At 45.0% G+C, this 23,101-nt stretch overlaps 1 protein-coding gene across 5 annotated transcripts in view; it reads right to left on the bottom strand.

The window, feature by feature from the left end:
• Window positions 1–23,101, bottom strand: part of LOC138526371 (CD99 antigen-like) — a 383,615-nt gene that overhangs the window by 21,313 nt on the left and 339,201 nt on the right. For 3 of the 5 annotated variants that reach the window (XM_069637033.1, XM_069637035.1, XM_069637037.1), the window contains one exon: window positions 12,758–12,811. In XM_069637033.1, coding sequence (XP_069493134.1) covers window positions 12,758–12,811 — 54 coding nt within the window. Of the gene's footprint in view, window positions 1–7,459; window positions 7,598–12,757; window positions 12,812–23,101 lie in introns of all 5 variants that reach the window. The other 2 variants (XM_069637030.1, XM_069637032.1) reach the window with 1 other exon arrangement.

The raw sequence follows: 23,101 nt of genomic DNA, 5'->3' as shown, positions 1-23,101 counted from the left end.
ATACCTCTTCACATCCAGCATTCCCCCCGGCCCCCCTTTTCCCTTGGGGAGCAGGAGTACCTTCCATGCTATCTTTGCATTCTTTCCCTGCCACAAGAACCTCGATCGGGAGCACCTCATATCTCGGAAGAAAGAGTCTGGGATGCCGATCAGGAGCATCTGAAATACATAGAACAGTCTCGGGAGGACAACCATTTTTATTGCATTGAGGCGCCCCTGCCATGACACCGTGAGCTTACTACATCTCACCAAGACCTGATCAATCGTTGACTTCAGTGGAGTGAAACTGGCCTCAAAGAGCTCCACCAGGTCTTTGGTAAGATTGATACCCAAGTATCTTAAACTATCCCACTAACTTGCACTAACTTGCATCCCCAGGGGCTCCAATCTCTCCTTGTCCCCGCCTCCGTCCCTGCCCAGTGGGAAGATAATGGATTTGGACTTATTTATCTTCAGTCCGACAAGGGTGCCGTAGGCTTCTATATGGTGGACCGCCGCTGGTATGGAGGTAAGAGGGTTCACTATGTGCAGTAACATATCGTCTGCATTTAGGGCGAGTTTATATTCTTCCCCTCCAACACATTTCCTCCACGCTGTTGCACAGAGGATTAGGGAGGATAAGGGGTTCCAGAGAGAGTGCATACAAGGACGGGAGAGGGGGGCAGCCCCGCCTGGTCTCCCTTCCCAAGTCAAACCATCGGGAATACCCCCCCCATTCACCGCTACACAAGCCTTTGGGGACAGATACAGTGTGATTATGCCGCGAAGGAAGCCACCTCCTATACCGTATTTGACAAGTACTGCCTCCAGAAATTCCGATTCCACCCGATCAAATGCTTTTTCAATGTGGACAGAGAAGGGCTGAGTCGCCTCATCCGTCGCGGCTAACATGCATCAGGTGTAAGGTCTTCCTCAGTGTGTCCGCTTCCTGCCTGCCCCTAATAAAGCCCACCTGATCCAGGTGGCCCAGATGGGGCATGTAATCCTCGAGTTGTGCCATCAGTACCTAGTGTACATTTTTTGCATCTATATTTAGGAGGGAGATCGGACGATATGCGCCACATTTCTTAGGGTCCCTCCCAGCCTTGGGTTATCACCAAAATGAAAGCCCTTGAGAAAGACTGGGGCTTTACCCGTCTTTATAATATCTGTAAAAAGTACAGCCGTGAAAGGAAGTCAGACTTAAATGAAAGCCTTGTAGAATCCTGTGTCCCCCCGGGTCCTTCCGCACAAGCAGCCTCTCCACTGTGGCTGCTTCTTCCCCCTTCCATCTGGGAAGGCAAGTATTCGCCAAGTATTCGCCAGGTACTCTGCAATCCCTTCCATGCCAGGGGTACGTTTCTAATTTATATAGGGCCTCAGAAGGCTACAAAAGCCTCCTGGATCCCCTCTGTGGATGTCTCAATTGCTTCCCCATCCCTCTATTTCTGCAACCCACCTTTCCGCCCTCTGCCCTTTTAATCTGGCTGCCAGGAGTGCGTCTGCTTCATTGCCTTTTTTGTAAGATTTCTGTTTAAGAAATTGCAGGTTACGCATTATCTTCCCCTCCTCCAGGAGCCGTAGTTCATCCAGTTTCCCCCTAGCCTCCTTGATGGCATCCTCCCGCCCCTCTCCCTGCACCTGTGCACATATCTAGGTTGTATATCTATTCTTGTAGTGTGTTCTCCATCAGAGCCCGCTCCCTTTATTTCTGCGTTCCTTCCCTAATCAGTGCGTCCCTCCAAATAGGTTTCCCTGCCTGCCACACTGTCCTTCTGTCCACTTCTATGTGATTCGCGACAAAGAATTCCTCGATATACCTAGCCATCTCCTGTTGGAACACCAGGTCCTTCCATAGGGACTCGTTGCACCTCCATTTAGTCACCCCTTCTACCCCCGGTTCATTGCCCACCCACCCGAAATCCATTGTCACCATGTCATGATCTGACCACGAGGTCTGGCGAATTTCGGCATTCAGTGCCTCCTCCCACAGGCCATTTGAGACACAGATAATCTGTTCTTGTTAATGTTCCATGGGGTGGTGAATAAGAGGTATATCCCCTCTCTCGCGGGGGGAGTAGCGCCACATATCCCACAGGCCATATAGCTCCAGAGTCTCCCTTCCTCTCCCTTACAGTATCTAGTCTCCTGGAGGAACATGACATCCAGCCCCACCCTGCGAAATTACCTCACCATTTGTGACCTTTTATTAGGAGAGTTCAGGCCCTTTACATTAAGCAATAATCAGCCGGCTTGCTTGAGCAAGATCGCTTGTGATCGAAGTCAAGTTACCCCACTACTAGGGGGGACTCTGATCCCCTAAAGACCCAGCGAGTCAGGCTGCCATATTCTGCCTGCTTGTTAGGGAGAATTCTCAGAAATGTGCTAATTCCCTTCTACCTTAGAGACCCCCCCCCCCCCCAGCTCCTTTTGCTGGACTTGATGACTTAATTTCTAACCTGTAGAAGGTGAGACCTTTTCCCCCCCATTCTCTCATGTATTCTTCTGTAATTTGGACTCTGTTTCTTCCGACTTTGGAGTCTGACAAACTCCAGAGGCATCATCTTTACATTGTGACACACAGCACCTTCAGTGCAGTGGCACAGGGAAGTCTCTTCGATTTCCCAAAGTTTAAATACCTTCTCTTGGTGAAACTACCGTTTCCAAGAGCAGTGAAGTTAAATTGCCTTTACCTTTTGCACAGACCCAGCACACACACTATCTTGCAATCGGGTGCTGGAGGGGTTATTTAGTATCCCCTTTGTCTAGTTTCTCATGTAATATATTTATGTTACCCTTTCTAACATTAGTTGCTGGTGCTAGTGGTTTACTTTTTCCTACCATTGTGTTTCTAACGCGGGCTGCAATTGCAGCTGCAGTAAAAGCACCCATGGGTGCCCATTTTGTCAAAATAGCCCCGATCTTCTTTTTTCGCCATTTCTTGTGGGAAAGGTCCTTCTTGAGATTTACTCTGCGCACCAAACCAGGTTTGTTCCCTTTGTTTGTTTTGTCGTTGGCGAGATTCACAAGTGAAGCCCGCCTCTGACTCCTGTATGTCTGGCAGGGGCAGGAAGTGAGGCAGGTGCCCGAAACTCCCTGTGCTTAATACCCTTGGTTACAGGAATGCACCCAAAGGTGATTGGCAGGCTCGCTGTCCGGCAAGGACAGCCACCCTGCTGCATTATAGACAGCTAGGCTAGAATGAATGGGAGAAACCAGCATAAAAGGCAAGTCTTTTTGGCTTGGAAGGCAGAGTCGACCACTGGATAAAGGAATCCGAATAAGAACTAGGAAGAGACGCCTGCTGCAACTCCCAGACCGTTGGTTTGCCCTGTGAAGCCCTGCTGCTGTGCTGAAGCTCCGAATTTGTCTCGACTAGAGAAGCCCTGCCAAGGACAACTTCTCCGCTTGAGTTGGTGGGACCAATCAACTCTAAAGTGAACGCGTTTGGACATCCTGTCAGAGCTGGCTGTACTTGCGCTGCTGGAACCGAAGTGCCAGGGAGAGGAACACCAAACGAAGTGCATCCCTTTTAAGATGGACCCGAGCTGCTGGAAGAGGGCCCGGATTCCCAGTAAGCAGGACTGACCAAGCCTGAGCCACCGCAACAGAGTGCTGGACCCCACATGCAAGGAAAGTCCAGAGTGGTATCCGTGAGACCGCAGTGGTGCTATTTGCTGAGACGCGAGGAGCTGAAACCACAAAGTGCTGTTGAATAGAAGTTGGTTCTTTTCTGCTCCGGACTGTCCCACTGCAGTGTAGGAGTCCCCGGAGGTCCTCCCTCTTGTCCCCACGAATGAGGCCCAGGAACAACGGGATCTATAGGCTGCACAGGAACAGGAACAGAAGCCAGCGGGAACCATTTCTTCTAACCAAAGGTACTGTAAAGTTTGAGAGGACTTACCTCTTTTTGTAGCCTTACTTGATCTCAGTTGAGACTTGTCTTGGTTGCTTCTGTAGAGTTTCTTGCATTTTCTACCTCTCACAAGCCCCCCAGCTTGTGGCCCTTCATTGATTCTAATTTTTCTACAAAGGCTTCTAAAACATTGTGCACGGCTTCCGTCACCTTCAAGTAGTGTTTCAGCTCACCTAGACATTTGCCCAATTGATTTTGGCTGACCTGGCTCCCTGAAAACCTCTTCTTTCCTCTGACATTGTGTTTGACCTTTCTTTCCAGGAAGGGGTTAATCTGCTTTGCATTTGGGGGGCGGGGGGGTTCGAAATCCCTTACCTGCTTCAGAATAATTGTGTAATCTCGTGTTATTCTATAACCCCTTTCTTTGACACACTAAGAGTGTGTATTCTTGAGTGTATTTGTGTGTTACTGATATATTGCCCCTTCTGAAGACTTATTCAAACTGACTGTTAAATTAATAATGGTTTAATCAAGAAACCTTGAATATAGGGGTTTATATGGATACTTGTCACTGTGAATCTCTGTGCATCTCCCCAACTGCTCACATTTATCCCTCTTGAGATAAGCCTGGCTGCTCAGCGACACTACCAACCTGCGTAGTACAGACTTATATCAAAGGTTGGGTTCCTATTGCCAGGAGGATAGGGTTGTTGTAGTGCACCCACATAGGTATCTACTGATTTATTGAAACTGAGTGTGTATTTTTGAAGTACTTTATTGTGTTACATATTTTGCTCCCTTCTAAGGAAGGCTGATTTAATGGACTTAAATTAATAAATAATAGTTTAATCAAGAAACCTTGAGTGCAAGTGTTTATTTGTATACTTGTCATTGTAAATCTCTGTAATAACCCTACAGCTCACACTGACCCCTCTTGAGATAAGCCTGGTTGCTCAGTCACTCTACCAACTTGTGTAGTACATGCTTATACCAAAGGTTGGGTTAACTATTGCCAAGAGGACAAGGATGGCGCAGTCTCTCACAGGGTACTGCAAACAATCTTACCTAACAGCGCCCCCAAGTGGCCACAGTCTTTAGGATTTGAGCAATTTTTCCTAACTTAAAATATCCGGTTCCCTTTTCTGCCTATCCCGTATGTGTTGGGCCCTATCCCCTGGTCTAGGACCTACCATACATAATAGGGTTGGGTTGTGTCTCTAGCACACTGTGCTTAAATGTGTAGGCCCATTAGGAGATTTTGCTTGCTTTGTTAGGTTGTGTGTTTCACTTGAAGGCTGACTTATGTTGAATGCCTATCTGATGGTGGACTCCCATTTCGGCAGTGGGGTGAGGAGAGTCTTAAAATACATTTATTGTTTTTTATAATATCCTATGCATTTCTGAAGACTGTGTATTATGTGCTGTGAGAAACCAGAGGGTGTCTCACCTATTTGTCCACAGGGATCTCTCGCTTAAGTGGCCAGGGCACGTCCATCGCCTTTGGATCCAGACCCTGGGGGTAGACCAGTGCAGCAGGATCACATGGGTGAGGGGTCTTCGGGGATTGGGAGTGAAACAGCCGATGGTCAGACACAGTATTCCCCCTTTTTTGTTCATCTACCCCATCCTATTATTGTGTAGGATTTCCCAAAGTCCGAAACCCCCTTTTTAGACTAATATTGGGCCGAGGAAGAGAGGCACCGAGAGCAACCAGACTCTCAAATCGTCCGGGTCAGGCAAAGTCAGGCACTTTACACTATGTGCATACACCCGATACCAGTAAGCTCCCACACGAATAAAAGGCAACACCTACAGAAACACTGTGCAGAACTTCCGGGACGGAGGCACACCTACTGGAGCAGAGCAACAGACCAAGGGACAAGAGAAGGGGCCTGAAAACCCCAAGTGTTCCCTACTGGAGGTTGTTGCCTCCAGCAGACTGCGAAAGACACATGGAGAAGGCCAGATCCCACAAGTGAAGATTGCATTGTGTTTTAAGGATGCCAGTGACACTCCTGGGTGAATGGCAGAGTTGGGGAGGCGAGACTAAGCCTGCGTTACTAACCTTGACTCGTGAATTGGAAATGGCAAAACAAGAAAGAAGCGCACACAGCCGGTGAGTTGGCAAGCGATCTGAGAGACCGTTACGTGTTAAAGCCAATGGAGTAGCAACATTTCATCACAAGCGAAGGCTGCATGTGTGTGGATGAGGCGTGAAGAAAGGCAGACCTGTGAGTGAACTTTGAAGTAATAGGCAGCTGTGAGATCAGCGATACTAAGTAACAGAGTGGTACATCGAAAGGAAGTAGCCCTTTCGAAAGTCTCAGTGAAAGGTACATTGTTTGAAGTTATAAAGTGAGCAAACAGCAGGCGTGAATTAAATGAGAGTAAACGTGAACACTGATGTCGAAGTGGTCCTGCGGTGGTCCGTAAAGAAAGCCATGGACATTCGAAAGTCTTTTTGACATCAAAAAGGGGGACTGAGCCTGATTGAGGGAGACCCGAAGTACAAAAGGATTGTGGAAGGGCTCCCCCACTATCCCCCGGGCAAGTTTGTGTTGAACTGTGATAAGCTTGGAGGGAAGGGAGCCCCCGGCAAGTTTGTGCTGACCGACAGAGGGGGGTGGGGGGATACCTACGTGATCTGTGTGCTGTAAGGTCTGAGTCCGACAGAGGGGGACTTTTGTGAACTTCGCGTTGGAATACAATTTTGAAAGTCAAGAAAGACTTTAATGTGGAAGGCCAGGCGGGCCTCAATCCACGATTTGGAACGGCTAAGAGTGCTAGAACCCGAGCCAGATTGTCATTCTGCCAACAAGGACAACCTTACTCAATGAGGTTTAACTTGAGAAGGAGAGCTGGTTCAACTACTTTGATTCTTTTGAACACTGATTTTTCCTTTGCATACATTTCTACTTTTTACACTTTTCGTACAAGAGATAGGGCAGGCAGTAGGTTTTTGTTAGCATAGGCAATTTTGATTTGACGGACTTCACTAGGACTGCTTTGTTTATCGTTTGATGACCAAGACTACCCCCATTTTAGTTATTGGGCAAAATAGGAGTTTCTCGAACCAACATTTTTCGATAGAGGTTTCACAAATTGTATCCATTAAGTCAGTGTCATGCTTGTGATACCATGCCTTCCCTACAGTGCTAAGTACTTATTTGACTTGCTAGAGCTTTAAGAGTAACAAAATAAAAGTAGATCTTTTTCAGTATATCAGTGTGGTGCATTTTCTAGAGAGTGCCTGGACTAAATTGTACCTATGTGTCAGCCCATTACCCCTACCTAACCAGCCTTGTCTATGTACATGTTTACCTACCTTTAAGCAAGGTTTGGTTTTGCTTCCCCTTGTCAAGCGTTTCAGCCCACTACTTGGGTTAGTGATTATATCCCTCCCTAGAGGGTTGCACAAAAACTGCCTTAACGCCAGAGGTGGGCATTGTCAGAAATGGTTGGCATGAAGAAGTGGGAATAGCAAGGTCCCATGACCTGCTCTTAGTGCGTGTGCTGCTGGAGGCTGGATCAGCTTACGCCACTTTATGGAAGTCCGAGTTGGGCATGGTCGGCAGTGGATGGCAGTCAGAAAGCGAGAAGAGAGGTCAAATGCTGCTGGCTTACCTGGCATGCAGGGAGCGGGAAATCCAGCCCTTTCCAGGCCCTAATAGGACGAAACAGGAATTGCCCTTTTCTTCATCATCTGTCCTTTTCTTTGTCTGCCCTTTTCTTCGGATGCATGTGCAAGAGACGCCCTGTGATCTAAGAGTTGAAGGAAAAAAGGGGCAGGCTAAGCGGGTGGGACAGAGGTCATGTGACCTAGAGCCACTTACAAGAGCTGACCAACTGCAAAGGAGAAAAGGCTGGAAAGCAGCTTTAGATAAGAAGGAAAGGGGCAGGGTTAAGGAAAAAAGTGCCAAAAAGAGGCACCAAAAGGTCAGGAGAGATTAAAGGGTGGGTTCGATAGATGTCGCATAATTTGGATCTACTTGCACCAGCTCACCAACTGCAAAAGAAAAAAGGCTGGAAGGCAGCTGAAGCAAGAAAAGAAAGTGGCAAGGTTAGGAAAGTGCAAAAAAGTGTCACCAAAAGTTAAGCAAGTGGGAGGGGCAGCGGTCATGTGACCTAGATCCATTTTCACCAGCTGACCAGTTTCTTTTCATTTACAATTTGGGCTTTCCCAACCTTCACCTTCACCCAGCCATACACTTAACTCTCTCTCCTACTTTCATTTTTTCCATCGCCATACCTATTTTTTCCTCTTTTCCACTGACCTTTCCCTGACCCTTTATTAAAGGCATGTAGCCAGGTTATGAAGAAACCATTAGTCAAACGGTCTTGTTTTCCATTCACTGTCTTGGGTTTGTCTAAAGGACTTAATGAGCCTGGAATATGCAGAGGTAAATGAGACATGGAAAGGTTTGACAAGATGTAGGTCGTGAATTGAGGACTGAGGAGATGAACGGAGTAGTTGTGGAGGCCAGTGGGGGGATGTTTGAAAAGTCCAGCTTGTCAAAGTGTAGTGTTAATTAGAGCCTGAATTTTAAGTGATGGGAGAGTTTAAACGTACAAAAAGTCATAGTGGCAGATGCGATCAAAGAGGTAGTAATAGTGTGTCTGTTAGGTCATGATAAATCTTCTTGACCTGTGTCAACACCAGGAAGCTTTGCTTTGACTATGTAACTATTTAACCTTGTGCCTAGGTGAAGGGGAATCCTTTTCCCCTCTCACCTAGTCTTTTACTCTTTTTTATGGCCGACCTGTCTCTTCATAGTGTATGGTTGAAGTTATAGTTTCCTACCACTTTTGGGCTTAGGCTGGGTTGCCCTTTGGGCTCCCCCGTTAATTTCTCTTTAATGTTCCTGGGTGAACCATCGTTCCTGAAGAAGTAGAGAGGGATTTTCATCCCCCTTTACATTTCATCTAGGGAGCCAGCACATCCTACCTTATGTGGAGTGCTGGGGGGATACAATGTAGCCACTTTCTTACTTACCTGGTAACATTTTGTTACAATTGCGAGTCTTACATGAATTGCTGGTGGCAGGGGTTTTACCTTTATGACTTAGTCTTAATTACCCCCTTTTAATTCAGCCTCAGTAATGCACAGAAGGGCCACCATTTTTCTTGTAAAACGGTGGGCTCCTTTTTTTGCCATTTCTTGTGTGATTGCGGTTTCTGATGTCTTCCATTGCCAATTCTGGGTTGGAACGACCTCAGTGGCTGTTTTGTCTTTGGTGGAAATCCTGTGGATTCTCCGGCCAGGCTCCAGAGTATCTGGAAAGGCAGGAAGCGAGGAAGGAGCCCAAAACTCCACAGCCCTTATGACGATAGGTTATTTATAACGCGCTTAACATGCAGAGGTTTCAAAGCGCGGACCCGGGGATCAAACCTGTGGTGCTCCATGTCTTGCTTTCAAGGAGAGCATGTTGCCCCTGAGCTATCCCCCCGCCCTTTGTCTTCCACCTTACCTAAAAGGTAACAACTCCCAGTGGAGGGTTGGCTGTCCTGATTGGAAAGCCAGACCACTCCTTGCTGTAAAATGCAGGGAGAGAAAGCAGAAGTTGTGCTGTAGTTCCTGATAAATACTCGAACCTGGAAGCTGATGACAAGTCGACCACTGGAACGGAAGATGAAGAAAGGACAGGCACAGTGATTTCCAGCGACCAGAGAGCCTGCTGTGTAACCAGAGCCTGCAGTTACCCTTCCGGCAAGTGACCTGGGGACTCCGAAAACGACGACTCAAACCCAGTGCCTGATGGGATCTACTAGAGTCAAGAAGACCTGCATTTTCAGACATCCCACGTTGTGCTGCGACCTCGCAGGGCTGCAATACCCCAAAACCCTGGGACCTCGATCCATTGTGCAGTGCACTGTCTTCCGAATTCCTTGGTGGCATCCTTCTATAACCCGAGACACAATTTGAGTCCTAAAAGACCCCTAATCTGAGTGCTTGACCTTGCAAACAACGAGAATCGACAAGTGATATTCAGTCTTCTTCAGGCTCCTGAAAAGGGCACCAAAACCACAGAGCCGCATCAAGCCGGTAGGAAACTCTTGTCTGGAGCCTTCTCCGTTGATACCTGCTGGAAAATCCCTTCCAAAGTCCTGTCTTCCATCTTTATGACAAAGGTATCCACTGACAAGGGTTTTGGCTGCAGATCCTGCGGTCTTCCTGCTGCAGCTCTTCTTCTGTGCTGTGGTAACGTGTTGGCTGGGGTATTTACTTACATTAAGCCTTTGTGATTTCTGTAAAGCTTTTGGGGAGTTTTCTGGGATTGGGAGACCTCACCCAGCTCACCCAGGACCACTGCTGGAATCCTCCTAGGTTGTCTTCTCTGAAGTACCTGGACCCTAACTTTAAAGTGAACTACTACTTGTTTAAAGTCTGCCACGTGATCTCTGACTTTTGCCTGCAACAGAACCCTATCTCACCCTGCCTACAGCTAGCACCTATACCACTAGAGCCCCTCTTCTGCCTCTGAGTGAACTCATGCAATAGACTAGGGAAGGACTGGATAAGTAAAGGATTCTGTCTTGAAAAGTATAACAAGTGTTGAAAAGTACTTACTTGCGAAAGAGTTAGTTGGTAACTGTCTCTCAGAGTGAACAGTTACAAAAGTTCTTACTTACCTTGAATGTGTGTTGTGCTATTCTGAAGTATAAAAAACAAACACACATATATAAAGGTTAATGTACTTACCTGTGAATTGGTTGTGCCTCTTTCCCAAAAGTAATGCTGTTGGCTTCACTAACAATTTCTTTCAGAGAATAGATGGGTAAGTTCCCCAACTGGGTTTTGCTTCCCCTAACTTGCTGTATAGCCTGTTTAGAATAATTCTGCCTTAGGTTTTACCTACCTAGAATAACAATGAGTCATTCATAAAGTGTAACATTGTGTTTTTCTTTCTCTGGTCTGTTTTATACAGATTCTAAAACAGTCTTGGGTGTGTACCTACCTTTAAGTTGCTGGTAGTTCCTTTAACAATTATATAGGTTTTACTTTCCTTGAGTGAGCTGTGTGCCATCCGAAAAATAAGTTAGAGTTATTGCTTACCTCCGTCTTTGTTACACAGATCTGAAAAGCAACAGTAATGGTACATTCCAACATTAGGTTTTACCTGCCTAGAAAAGCTGTGTGCCATTCTTTAAAAAGTGTTCTTTAGGTGTAGCCGACCTGGGTCTGCCTGGTGGCATGCTATATTGGTGTAAAGAGTTATTGCTTACCTTAGACTGTTCCACTGTGCTGAAAAGCAACTGTAATACTGTAATTGAATATTACACCAAAAGGCTGTACACGCCTAGTATAAATGTTATCCTGAATTTGTTATAGGTATATACTGTTCCTTGAATCTGTGTTCCACTATTCAGAAAAAAATCCTGTTAACAGGGTTAGTTGATTATGGGATTTGTTTGCAGAGTGCCACTACCCTTGTTTTGCAGAAAGAAGTCTAAAAGTAACCAATGATTTTTACTCCCCATGAACAGGTGTGCCCTACACTAAATGTTTTTGTTAAGGTCTGATTTACCTAGAAATACTGTTCGTTTTCTAAATAAGGTCTATGCTTTGGTCCGTGTACTTTAAAGCATAGTGCTGTGTTTTTATAATGTGCTTATATGATCTGCAATAGTACTCATTTCCCCCAAGATTTATCTGGGCCTACTTGTATTTAAATAAATCTTTTATTTTTACAATACATAGTGTTTCAGTGTTTCTTTGGACCATCTGTCTGCTACAATGTCTTTGTACCGATTCTACAGCCCTCTCTCCCTCCTAGGATAAGCCTGACTGCTCTGTCTACGCTACCATATACTCAGGTGGTAAAGCCTTATACTAAGAGCAGAGACTTTTACTGTCTCAGTTGAATGGTTTCACTAAGCTCTTAGTTGGACTTCAGAAAACAGTTGCAACAGTGTCTCACACTGAAAAATAACCCCAACTGCTGGGCAACCAAGAGGGATGAACTTAACGCATGAAGCAGTCTGTATAGCTTGTGGAGCAGTAGGTGAGAGGAGAGCATTATTCAGCATACAGCTATTCACCATTCAATGATGTAGGGTAGCATAGCACTGGGTAGGGGGTGCAAACTAGTGAATGCAGCCAATTAGCCAACCCCAGATAAATACACAGACCATGGGCCAATCAGGAGGCCTATGATTAGTGTGTGCCCTGCCCCTACCAAATCATAGGAGCTGCAAGGGTCTTGTGCTCTGATTGGATAGCAGAAAGCAGCAGATTATCACAGGCTAAGGGGGAAGGGGCGACTTAGGACAGAGCCTTGGGGAACATTACCAGCTGGTGAAGTAGGTGTAGACAGAGAAAAACACAACACCATGGACCAGGTCATTCGACTAGATAGAAGAACCAGCAAAGTGTAGCCCCAGTGATTTCCAATTTTGAAGGGGAGATCAAGAAGGTAGAGAATTGAGTAGTGTATAGCTGGTAGTTGGCAGCAAGACAGACCAGTTTTGTGAAGTATAGGATTGAAATGCGGTGCTGGGTGAGTGACAATGTCGTGAAGAGGTAAAGATGCTTTGAAAGACGTAATCATGGTAACGTTGAACTAGAAAGAAAGGTTGAAAGAAGCTGGCAGACTTAATCTAGATACATAGGGATAGATTTGTGATTGTCATGTTGGAGCGGAAGTGTTCAGAAAGAACAGTTCAATCGGTGAGCAGATTAAGGAGTCCGAAGAGTATTTTCTTGTGTTTGAGAAGACAAGTACCAAGATTGTAATTTCCCCATGAGAGATTTGTTGAGACATCACCTCAACCAACCGATGACTTAGTCAACATTTCTCCCATGCAATGCTTTACAGTATTTGATTTGAGGCAGTAAAGTTGCCATTGTGCTGGTGGAAATTTAATTTCAATTTATTTGCAATCCCACTTACTTTGGTTTGAAATATTTAACACACGACTTACCTTGTGGTTCTGATTTGTCTCCTGCATGCTGCTCCATGTTGACATTTTCTCCATCTACAATAACAAAATATATATATTTGTTTGATATTGCCAATAGATCGTTCTTGTGGCCAACGTTAGTACATCCAAATATTGACCAAGGATTGATCAAGTTTAGCTCTACTGGCAGTTTGGCCATGGTGTGCAATGGAGCAAGGGTGGAGGTAAAGAGTAGGATTTTGGAAACCATGGCTTTTGGGTTGATCGGTCTGTTCTAAGTTGCTGTTTAACATCTACAGTAATGATACCAAAGGAAACTCGAAGGAAAAGAAGCGGGACACTTCAGGAGTAAATGGTGAAACCATTAGCATTCTTTTATCTTCGCAAAAAAAGAAAAAGAAAACATTAGATTATTGATTTCGAGAATATTTAACAAAATAGACTCTGACAAACATCCAAATACATAAAACAATGATTTTGAGCCAAAGGAATATTGTTCAGGGGATCCGCAAGAGTATGGTAGTAATCCAGTTTCAATTCTTTAACCCGCCAATTTACTAGTACAACTTTATGGTTAACCAGGATTTGTGATGTGTGTTCAAAAAAGCTCTTAAGCTCCTAAAACTAAGAAGCAAATAAATAATAAAGAACTGCTGGAGAGCAGTGCACGTTTTTGGCACCAGTCACACCCCCTCTAAGGCCATTTGTAGGCCGGTTGCCATGACAACCATCACGCAAGTATGCTAGCCGGCTTCTTTCAGCCCCAGCTGCTCGACGCATGAAGGCTCTCCCGATGCACCTTCTTGCATGATACAGCGTTTTCTGTTCTCGCCGGACGCTCCAGCCCTTTTCTACATTCCGGCTAAGCGTGCACCATTCTGTGACTGCACAGGTAAGCAGACTTGACACTGATCTGTTGAGGGTGCTTTACTGTGTGTACTGTGGATGACTCTTTGATCCCCACGCATACACTAAATATGTACATGACGCTGCCTTCCAATTTCTTTAATACAGGCGCTGCAGTCTATTGTGCTGCCCCCCTTTCTTGGTGGTTTTTTCCACCCTTACAAATGCGCATTAATCGTCCTATTTGTAATTGCTCGGTTCGGGTGGTTTTGTGCTCTTCTTTCACAGCAACCCCTGTGCTGCCGCATCCGGTCCGTGCAACATCAGTCCATTCTGGACTGACCTGTGTTCATCACAGCATTTCTACCCAGCATCGATTGACATCGTGCCTACAGGTAACCCTCTCCTGACACCGTATACACCTTTTTAGCTTCACCAGTGTTATATACGGGTCACTTAACTTTCACGGGCAGCTATTTTTCCTTACTCTGCCATCCTGTGTATATGGAGCTTAGAATTGTGTCCGTTGTGTCTGCCGCTCTCTCTACACTTTCATCTCCCACACCCCTTTCCCCATTTTAACTTCTCTTTAGTACACAGTCACTTCTGTGCCCTCCCTTTTCAGGCAATCCCTGACGCATGGTGTATGTCCACACACATATACTAACACACCACGCAATTTTGCACAACTGCCAACCCCATGACTTTTTTCTTCAATTTTGAAATCTGTTCTCTCTTCTGCTTGCTGTGCTAGAAGTCCAGCAACTATAAAGGCAAGCACAAGTAACAGCCCTGGCCCATTTCCCTCGGCTGTTTTTACAAGCAGTACAAGAGTCTTGATACACCGGGGTAGCAGCCCCGTGGAATTCCCCTGCCCTCTATACACATAAAGGGTGAGTGATCCGTGTCTGCTTGTTAACAGTATTATAAACCTTGACATCCCATTGAATATATACTATAGAGTACCAGTGGTACCAATCCTGTTCTATTTTTCTCTGCCCCCTTTAGGGATAAATTATCATACCACATTAATTCTGCCCTGAGGAAGGCTCCAAATACTAAAGCCTGTTTAGGCTCGCCGAAACGTGTTCTCCATGCGCTTTGTTCCCCTCCCTCTTGGAAGTACTTTGGGAACAACTCCTCGAACTTTAAAACACGTTGGCAGTTAATTATATGGCAAGACAACCATATGACCTAAGTTGATTGAATGATTTTGTTCTGTCTAAACCAGGGTCATTTTTTATACACACGGGTTATATCTAGTCCACAGGTACAATTGTTTTCCTGCCGGGCCCCTGTTTTTTCATTAATTGGGTTTCTAAATAATATCCAATCTCCTTTTTCTGATGAATTTACCGCCTTTGGAAAACCGATGTACACATGATGAATGTTAATGTTATGTTTTATGTTCTTGTCTCATCTTTTGTTATGTCTTTTAAACTTGTGTAAAAAGCATTCTGAAGTTCTAAAAATGTGTTTTGTATAATAAATGTACTGCACATACTCCTAGGACTTTTCTTTGTTTTTTTTTTGCTCGTGACTTTCTTTGAAAGCATACACCTTGTATTAACATGGAGATTTACCTTAAATAATTGACAGAATTTAGGACTGTCATAAGCGTGGGTACCTCTTTTGGTTCCTTTTTTTGGATAGGCTTGCGAGTGGCAAAGCTGCAAGCAACTCCGCAATGACACCCAAGACAAGTCTCAACTGAGTAAGGCTAACACAACAAGAAGCGAGTCCTCAACTTTACAGTACCTTTGGCTAGAAGAAATGGTTCCAGCTGGCTTCTGTTCCGGGGTAGCTCTGCAGATCCTGTTCCGGGGCCTCAGTCATGGGGACAAGAGGGAGGACGTCTGGGGACTCCTGCACTACAACTGGAAGGTCAGCGGCAGCAATGGGCAAACTTCAATTCAGCGTCAATTTGCAGTTTGCATCTATAGCAAATAACACCACTGCGGTCTCACGGCTACCACTCTGGACTTTCCTCGCATCTGGGGTCCAGCACTCTGTTGAGGTGGCTCAGGCTTGGTCAGTCCTGCTTCAAGGGAGTCCGTGGGATCTTCCTTCAGCACGGGTCTGTCTTAAAAGGGATGCAGTCGGTTTGGTTCTCCCTGGCACTTCGGTTCCAGTAGCAGCAGCAGAGGTACAGCCAGCTCAGAGAGGATGACCAAACGAGTTCACTTTGGGGTGGATTGGTCCCACCAACCCAAGGGGAGAAGTCGTCCTTGCGGGGCTTGTCTAGTCGAAAAGAATTCAGAGCTTCAGCACAGCAGCAGGGCTTCACCGGGCAAACCAACGGTCCAGGAGTTTCCTTCGTCCAGTGTTCAACTCTGGCTTCCAAGCCAAAAAGCCTTGCATGCAGGTTTCTCCCATTCATTCCAGCCTAGCTGTCTATCACACAGCAGGGTGGCTGTCCTACAAGGACAGCCAGCCGGCCAATCACCTTTGTGTGCATTCCTGTAACCAAGGGGATTAAGCACAGGGAGTTTTGGGCACCTCCCTCACTTCCTGCCCCTGTCAGACAAGCTGGAGCCAGAGGCGCGCTTCGCCAGTGAATCCCACTAAAGGGACCAAACCTGGTTTGACGCGCAGAGTAAATCTTAAGCACCTTTCCTACAAGAAATGGCGAAAAAAGAAGACCGGGCCATTTTGACAAAATGGGCACCCATGGGGTCTTACTGCAGCTGCAGAGGCAGCCCGCGGTAGAAACACACAATAGTAGTAAAAAGTAAACCACTGCCACCAGCCATTAATTGTAGAAAGGGTAACATAAAATGTTACCTAAGAAACTAGACAAAGGGGATACTAAGTAACCCCTCCAGCACCCTATGGTAAGAGTGTGTGCTGGGTCTAGAAAGTTACAAAATGGAAGTAAAGTCAATTTCACTTCACTGTTCTTGGAAACAGTAATTTATCCAAGAGAAGGTATTTAAACCTTTGGGAAATCTAAGAGACTTCCCTGTGCCACTGCACTAAAGATGCTGTGTGTCACAATGTAAAGATGATGCCTATGGAGTTTGCCAGACTCCAAAGTCAAAAGGAAACATAGTACAAATCACAGAAACCTACATGAGTGGGAAAAAAAGTCTCACTCTCTCTAGTTTAGAAATTAAGTCCTAAAGTCCAGCAATAAGAACTTAGGGTCTCTAAGGTAGAGGGAATTGGCACATTTCAGAGAATTCTCCCCAACAGTGACAATACAAAAGTGGCATATAGGGCAAAGTGTGATGAATCCTGCAGAGTCATCATGAAATCCCAGCCTAAAGTCTCCTCCCATGTGGCCGGGGAAAGGCAGCCGCTACCTGATCCTAGTCCTGGGTCGCCATCATTCGGTTGTATCACCTGGGAGGAAATGGCAGTCAGGGGAAAGTGGTGACTACGTTAGGAGAGACACATATACATCCTCTTCTGAGGATGAGATTTCCTTATTGCCCAAATATCTAAAGGCATGTTGTCACTGTAAGGCTCTCTCTACCAGAATTACCCTAAGTGCCAAGTATGAAGACCCTTTTTACAAACATGAAAATAGTACACAGGGAGATCCAGACGTTAATGTTACAACTTCCAGTAGATATAATTCTACCTTTTGTTTAGATCTTAGATCCAAGGGAAAAATATCAACTTCCTTAAAACCCTTCCTTAAGCGTACACCCTCTAAATCACTCAGACAGATTGGATTAATTGATGAAAGAACAAACAAGAAAATTATCGACTCCAAGTCTTAGTACTGAGACGAGGAAGAGGGGTCCAGAGGAAGCAACTGTTGTGGGTGGTCTAGTTATTGTAATGACCAACACCTGAGCCTCAGTGGGACCTCTAGGTGCTAGTGAGGAAGAAGCAGCAGGGAGAAGCTGGAGTTGCCGTTGTGACGGCAACAGGACTCCGTGTTGAAGACGAGGCAGAGGTCGGGACTCCTGGGATATGAAGAGGACACGCAGCGGGAAACAGTATGGAAGTCTGCCACCCCATGAGAGTGAGAAGCGCTCTACACACCGTAAACTGCTCCGGTAGTGGATTTCCACCAGAGAAGGCACAGAGCTGGGAAAGCTTAACTAAAGATCAGCGCAAGTGGCGTCAGATGGACGGGAGCTGTCAGACGCAGAGGAAATCCCAAAAAGTGAAGCAGCAGTACCGACGATTCAGAAGGAGACTCCGGGTCATACTGGTGAGTTGGCCTGAATCAGGAGACCCTGGGGCGCTCCGAAGGAGACCACTAGGTAACCATTTTTTTTTAATACCGAACAATTGAATTAAGGCAAACTGGGCCCAACTAAGGGATTCCGAATAGGGAAATATTGTAACCGCATTGCTAAAGCCAAAGAAAAGTAATTATAAGGCAAACTGGGCCCAATTCTCCTAAGGGATTCCAAATAGAGGAATATTGTAACCCACATTGCCTTATAATTGCTTCTCATTGGCTTTGGTAAAGTGGACACAACGCTACTCAGGAGGGATTTCAAATAGGGGAACATTGCAACCCACATTGCCAACACCAAAGAAGACAGTGAAGACACCAAGGCAATATGAATCCAATACTCACAGAAAGAGATGGCCAGAGGGAGACAGTTGTAAACCAAATTGCCAGCAGCCAAAAGGTTGTACAGTTAGAAAACAGACTGCAGGAGCAAAGCCGTCCTTGTAAAAGGGATCAAGGGGGAGAGAACGGTATCCTGCATTGCCTAAGGCAAATACATGAACAAGAGAATCATTATCCTTTTGTGAAATGTACATTTGGAAGAAGATATAAGCCAATTGTGTTAGAAGTTAAAAGACTGAGCAGAGAAACAGTTGTTTGTTCAAATCTCCCCATTGATGATTCTAGTGTGGAGAGTTTGGAACAAGATTTACCACAGAGTACACATTGTAGTAGTTGGAGTTTTTATACTGGAATGACAGTGAACCAGGAAAGGGACAAATTGTAGTTAGCCCTGGCAGGGTGTATACCAGGAAGAAGATGATTTAAAGTACTGTGGTTGTGGTGGAAAAGTGTCAATTCCATCATCTTGTTTTGATTAACTGTTGCATAACAAAGCAATTGTTGAACCATCCTGGTTATGATGTGCTAAGATGTGCTAAGAAAAAGTCTTTTGGTTTACCAAACTGAAGGTGGTGGAACCGGTTAGGGAGATTTATCATTTGTACGCTTCATCACCTCTGTTAATGTTAAAGGATATTTGTACTGCGCACTATCACCACCAGAGTGGCCCCCTGGCGCTCTGGCGGTTCTGAAAAAAGGGAAGGTGGGCAAGTTAGTGGGAACGAGCTGGTAAAGTGCAAGAGAGCAGTGATGTGCCGTTGGCAGTCTCAACACAGTTAACATCGTTCGCCGGGCTTGGGGTCCTTTCCGGTCGATAGCCGTTGTGTGCTGTTGTGTGAGTCTATGTGTGGTTGGTTTGTTGTAGTAGTGTAGTAAAGTTTGTTGTTGTGCTATAGGGTTGTGGTTGGTTAGAGTTTGAGAGGTGTATGCAGAGGGGTGAAATTGTTAGTGGGTTGGTTATTGGCATCACTGTCTAGAAGTGATGTGCTAAAATTCCACGTTCTTGCAAGATGTGGCACATTGATATCTCTGCATTTCTATCTAGATCCGGTATTGGCTGATATTCGCAATCCTATCTAGATGCGATGCAGGCTAATGTTCACGATTCCATCTAAGTGCGGCACATGCAAACATTCACATTTCTATCTAGGAGCGATGGATGCAATGCAGGCTGGTGTTCCCGATTGCATTTAAGTGAGGCACGTGCTAACATTCATATTTCTATACAGATGTGACACTGGCTAATGTTCATGATTACATCTACGTGTGGCACATGCCAACAATCAATCCTATCTAGATGTGACTCAGGCTAATGTTATACGATATGATATAATAGGATATTTATAACACGCTTAATACCCAGAGGTTTCTAAGCGCGGACCCGGGGATCTAACTTGTGTTGCTCAGTGTCGTCTTGCTTCCAAGGCGAGCACGTTGCCACTGAGCTATCCTCCCGGGAAAGTGAGGCACATGCTAACATTCACATTTCTATCTAGCTGCGACTCAGGATTATGTTCACAATTCCAACTGAGTGTGGCACATGCTAACATTCATAATCCTATTTAGATGCAACGCAAGGACAAAAAATTACAGTCCTGTCTCGGATAGGTGTGTGCTGATGGTCACAATTCTTTCGAAGTATGAGTGTTGTAAGTGATTTTGGCCAGGCAGTCTATGTTTTGGTAAGGTAATGTAGAGTGGCAGGGCTTTTGGAGTAGAGGGATTGCTTTACTCCCCACCGATGCCACACTTACGTTTTTGCCGTCGATTCACGATTGGCTTCACTGGCTTCCCTTGCCGACACCTGCACACACTTTCTGGAGCCGCCAGTGTTGGAGCTGCCCTTAGCCTTTGGGCCCTTCGCTGCAGGGGCTGCCGGGCAGAGGGCTGCCCTGTGAGAGTGCATTAAGACTAGGGAGCTAATGGGTGGGGGAGCTTACAGGAAGGTAGACAGACAATCACGGGTGGAGGGAGGATTGAGTGGCGGGCAGTGGGAGAGGAAAGGGAAGAGTGAGCCGGTAAGCTTGCCAACACATAGAGCCTGGAGGCAACCCACGATACGGCCACAGAAATTCTGGGCCCAGAGTGTCAAGGAACCTAATACTGCTCACCTGGGGACGCCAGATGGAAGTGCCGTTCCCCACAGTGCAACAGTGCTATGGAGCTTGCCGGAAGGCACACAGCCAATCACGGGTGAAGGGAGGGTTGGGAGGCGGGCATAGGGAGGGGAAAGGGAAGAGGGAGCCTCTACTAGTGAGACCCCAAGCACTTTTTGCTGGACTTCTGGAACTTTTTCTTTATATCCTGAATGAGTGGAGCCTTTTTTCCATTCATTCATTATTTTTGAACTCTGTTGTCTGTTTTACTTTTACTATGAAGTCTTCTTTGCTCATCCATCTCTTAAGGCAGCTGTGTTTAACTTTTGCAGCACCCAACTCGTTATGGACAGCTTTGCTGGGAACCCATGGGGTTCTCCTTTTGAGATTCTTTCTTTATCCTCTAGTAACTACAGTTACTAAGGCTAGAGGGATACTTTGTATCTCTCCTAAAACCTTATACTATGAAAGATTGGCACACACCACCTTATGTGAAGTTCCAAGGAGATACATAGTATCCCACGTCTCTTTGCTCCTGTGACTTTTTAGGTCATATAGACAACCCTCTAGTTATGGCTGGTGGCAGTGGACGTGTTCTACCAACTATTGTACTATTTCTTACTGCAGACTGTAGTCACAGTCTCGGTTGTGCACAATAGGGCTACCTAGGTTGTAACATGGTTGCTCCTTTCTTTTTTCGCCATTTCGAGTGTGGCTCTCCTTTGTTAGCCCCTCTACCATTCATGGAGGGGTAGGTGTATGTGTACTTTGCCTTTGGCAGGAACCCTTGGGAGTCCCTGCCTAGGCTCCAGTGTGTCTGGGCAGGAAGGGGCGGGGAGGGGCGTTTCACTCCCCTTCCCTTTGTTTGCTCGAGTGCCTGAATGGAATCAGTGCCCACTGGGGGGATGGACAGCCACCCGCCCCTTTCTATGAACTGCTGAGAGAGATTGCAGTGGAGTGTGTGCTGAAACTAAATAAAAGGTGAGGTTCCTGAGGTGAAAGCCAAGTCAACCACTGGAACTTGAAGTAACCGAAGATGATGACAAAAGACACCTGTAGACCCTTTGCAACGCCATGAAGCGACCACTGCTCTCCCAACCACATTTTCTATGCGACAGAGGAGGGCTAGGACTGATTTTCTATACTCTGGCCTGGTGGACAGATGCATAGAAGGCCAACCTATATTGTGACAGGGACAACTCTGGGGAGCTGTAGCCAAACCAGTTCAGGTGTCAGTGACAGGTGGACTAAGCTAAGTTCTTCAGAAGTGGTGAGCTTGTAAAGGGTCCACAATGAAATCACACGATGGGAATCACAGATTACACAGACAGGATGTATAAAAAGACAATTATCATTTATTGGCCAATCACACTATAGAAAAATGACTACTGGCAGGTAGAGGTATCACACAACACAGGAAAAATAGATTACATATATACATTCACTTATCAGACGGCATAATATACATCACAAACTCCTGCAAAGGAAAGGTAAGGTTATATTATGCACTTTAGGTCCACAAAGAATGATCACTAACTTAAAGTCCATCCCTAAGTTATCTGGAGACTTTTGCCCAATGCTTTAGGTGGTGTCCAATTAAAGTACTGAATAGAAAAGAATCGAATGCCAAAAGGTGAGGTTGCATTTTTTCAAAATCCAATAGGGTCGAATAGTCAATTGTTAGAAAGATTTCCGAAATTTTTTTTTGCTTAAAATAATGAACTACACACTTTGTCTGCATATTATGCATTTATTTTGTTATATATATATTGTTTTAATGTTTCTTAAATATAATAGCTTGTTTAATGCAAAATGTATTTTATATATATATATATATATATATATATATATAGTGATTCTAACATGTTTTATTCACTTTTAAATATATGTATTTAATGCCTTTGAACATTTTTTAAATAATTAAATATATTGAACATTTTGTAACATTCAAACAAACGTATTATTTTTTCACCAGTAGATGGTGCTGTTGGTTTACTTTTAGTACATTAAAGTTTTGTATAGGTTTTCATTTGTGTCCAACGTGTGACATCTTACGTTGCGTAAGGTAATGTAGTAGCCATTTTTGGTGTTCTCTGTTCCTGGTCCAGTTGCTTTTTGTACGCGCTCCCCGCTTTCAATGGATTTTTTTTTTCCAATGGAATGCTTTTTCTGTTTTTTTTTTTTTAGCTTGGATTATTTTTTCCTGTGGATTGTTGTTTTGGATTGAAGCTTTTTTGCATGGATTTTATGGTCGTATGCTTTTTTCATCTGGATTCATGGATTTTTTTACTACAGAGTTCGGAACTGGATTACTTTTTTTCTTATGGTTTTTTCCCATGGATTATTAATTTTTTTCGGTACCTTTTTATTGATTTTCCACTTCGATTATGTTTCGTGCCTTCTTCGGATGTGTTTTTTCACCGTTTCCTGCATTTGGTGACTTCATCCGGTGTACAGAACTGGCGGTTTTTGGCGAGTTTATTTTAAGTTTTACTAGCATTTTAAATTATATGCAATTGCTACTAGGTATTGCATTGGTTCAATCGTTTGAAAACTGTTTACAATGCTGTTTATGTGTTCCTCGTAGTCTCTATTTTCTTTTGCTTTTAGGGTTGTTTTCCATTGAGATTGTTTGCGCTATTTTTATTTCCGGTGTAGTTTGTTCCGATTTAAGGTGGTTGATAAAGTGCCACAAGTTTGGATTGTTTGTATTGAATTCTTTATTGATTTTGCTATGCCCTCCCTCGTGTATGTTATTGGTTTTTGCCCAGTTTTCTTTAACTGATTTGTGGCAATTGCATATTTTTATTTCGTATTTTGCTCTTCTCCTAGTGCCTTGTCGCGTTAGCTGGCCAATCCATGTACTTTCTAAATAGTCCATTA

The sequence above is a fragment of the Ambystoma mexicanum genome, chromosome 7p (genome assembly GCF_040938575.1).
Source record: "Ambystoma mexicanum isolate Mex_15411 chromosome 7p, UKY_AmexF1_1, whole genome shotgun sequence".
In the NCBI taxonomy this organism is placed as follows: domain Eukaryota; kingdom Metazoa; phylum Chordata; class Amphibia; order Caudata; family Ambystomatidae; genus Ambystoma; species Ambystoma mexicanum.
This window is presented reverse-complemented; position numbering and strand designations above follow the sequence as displayed.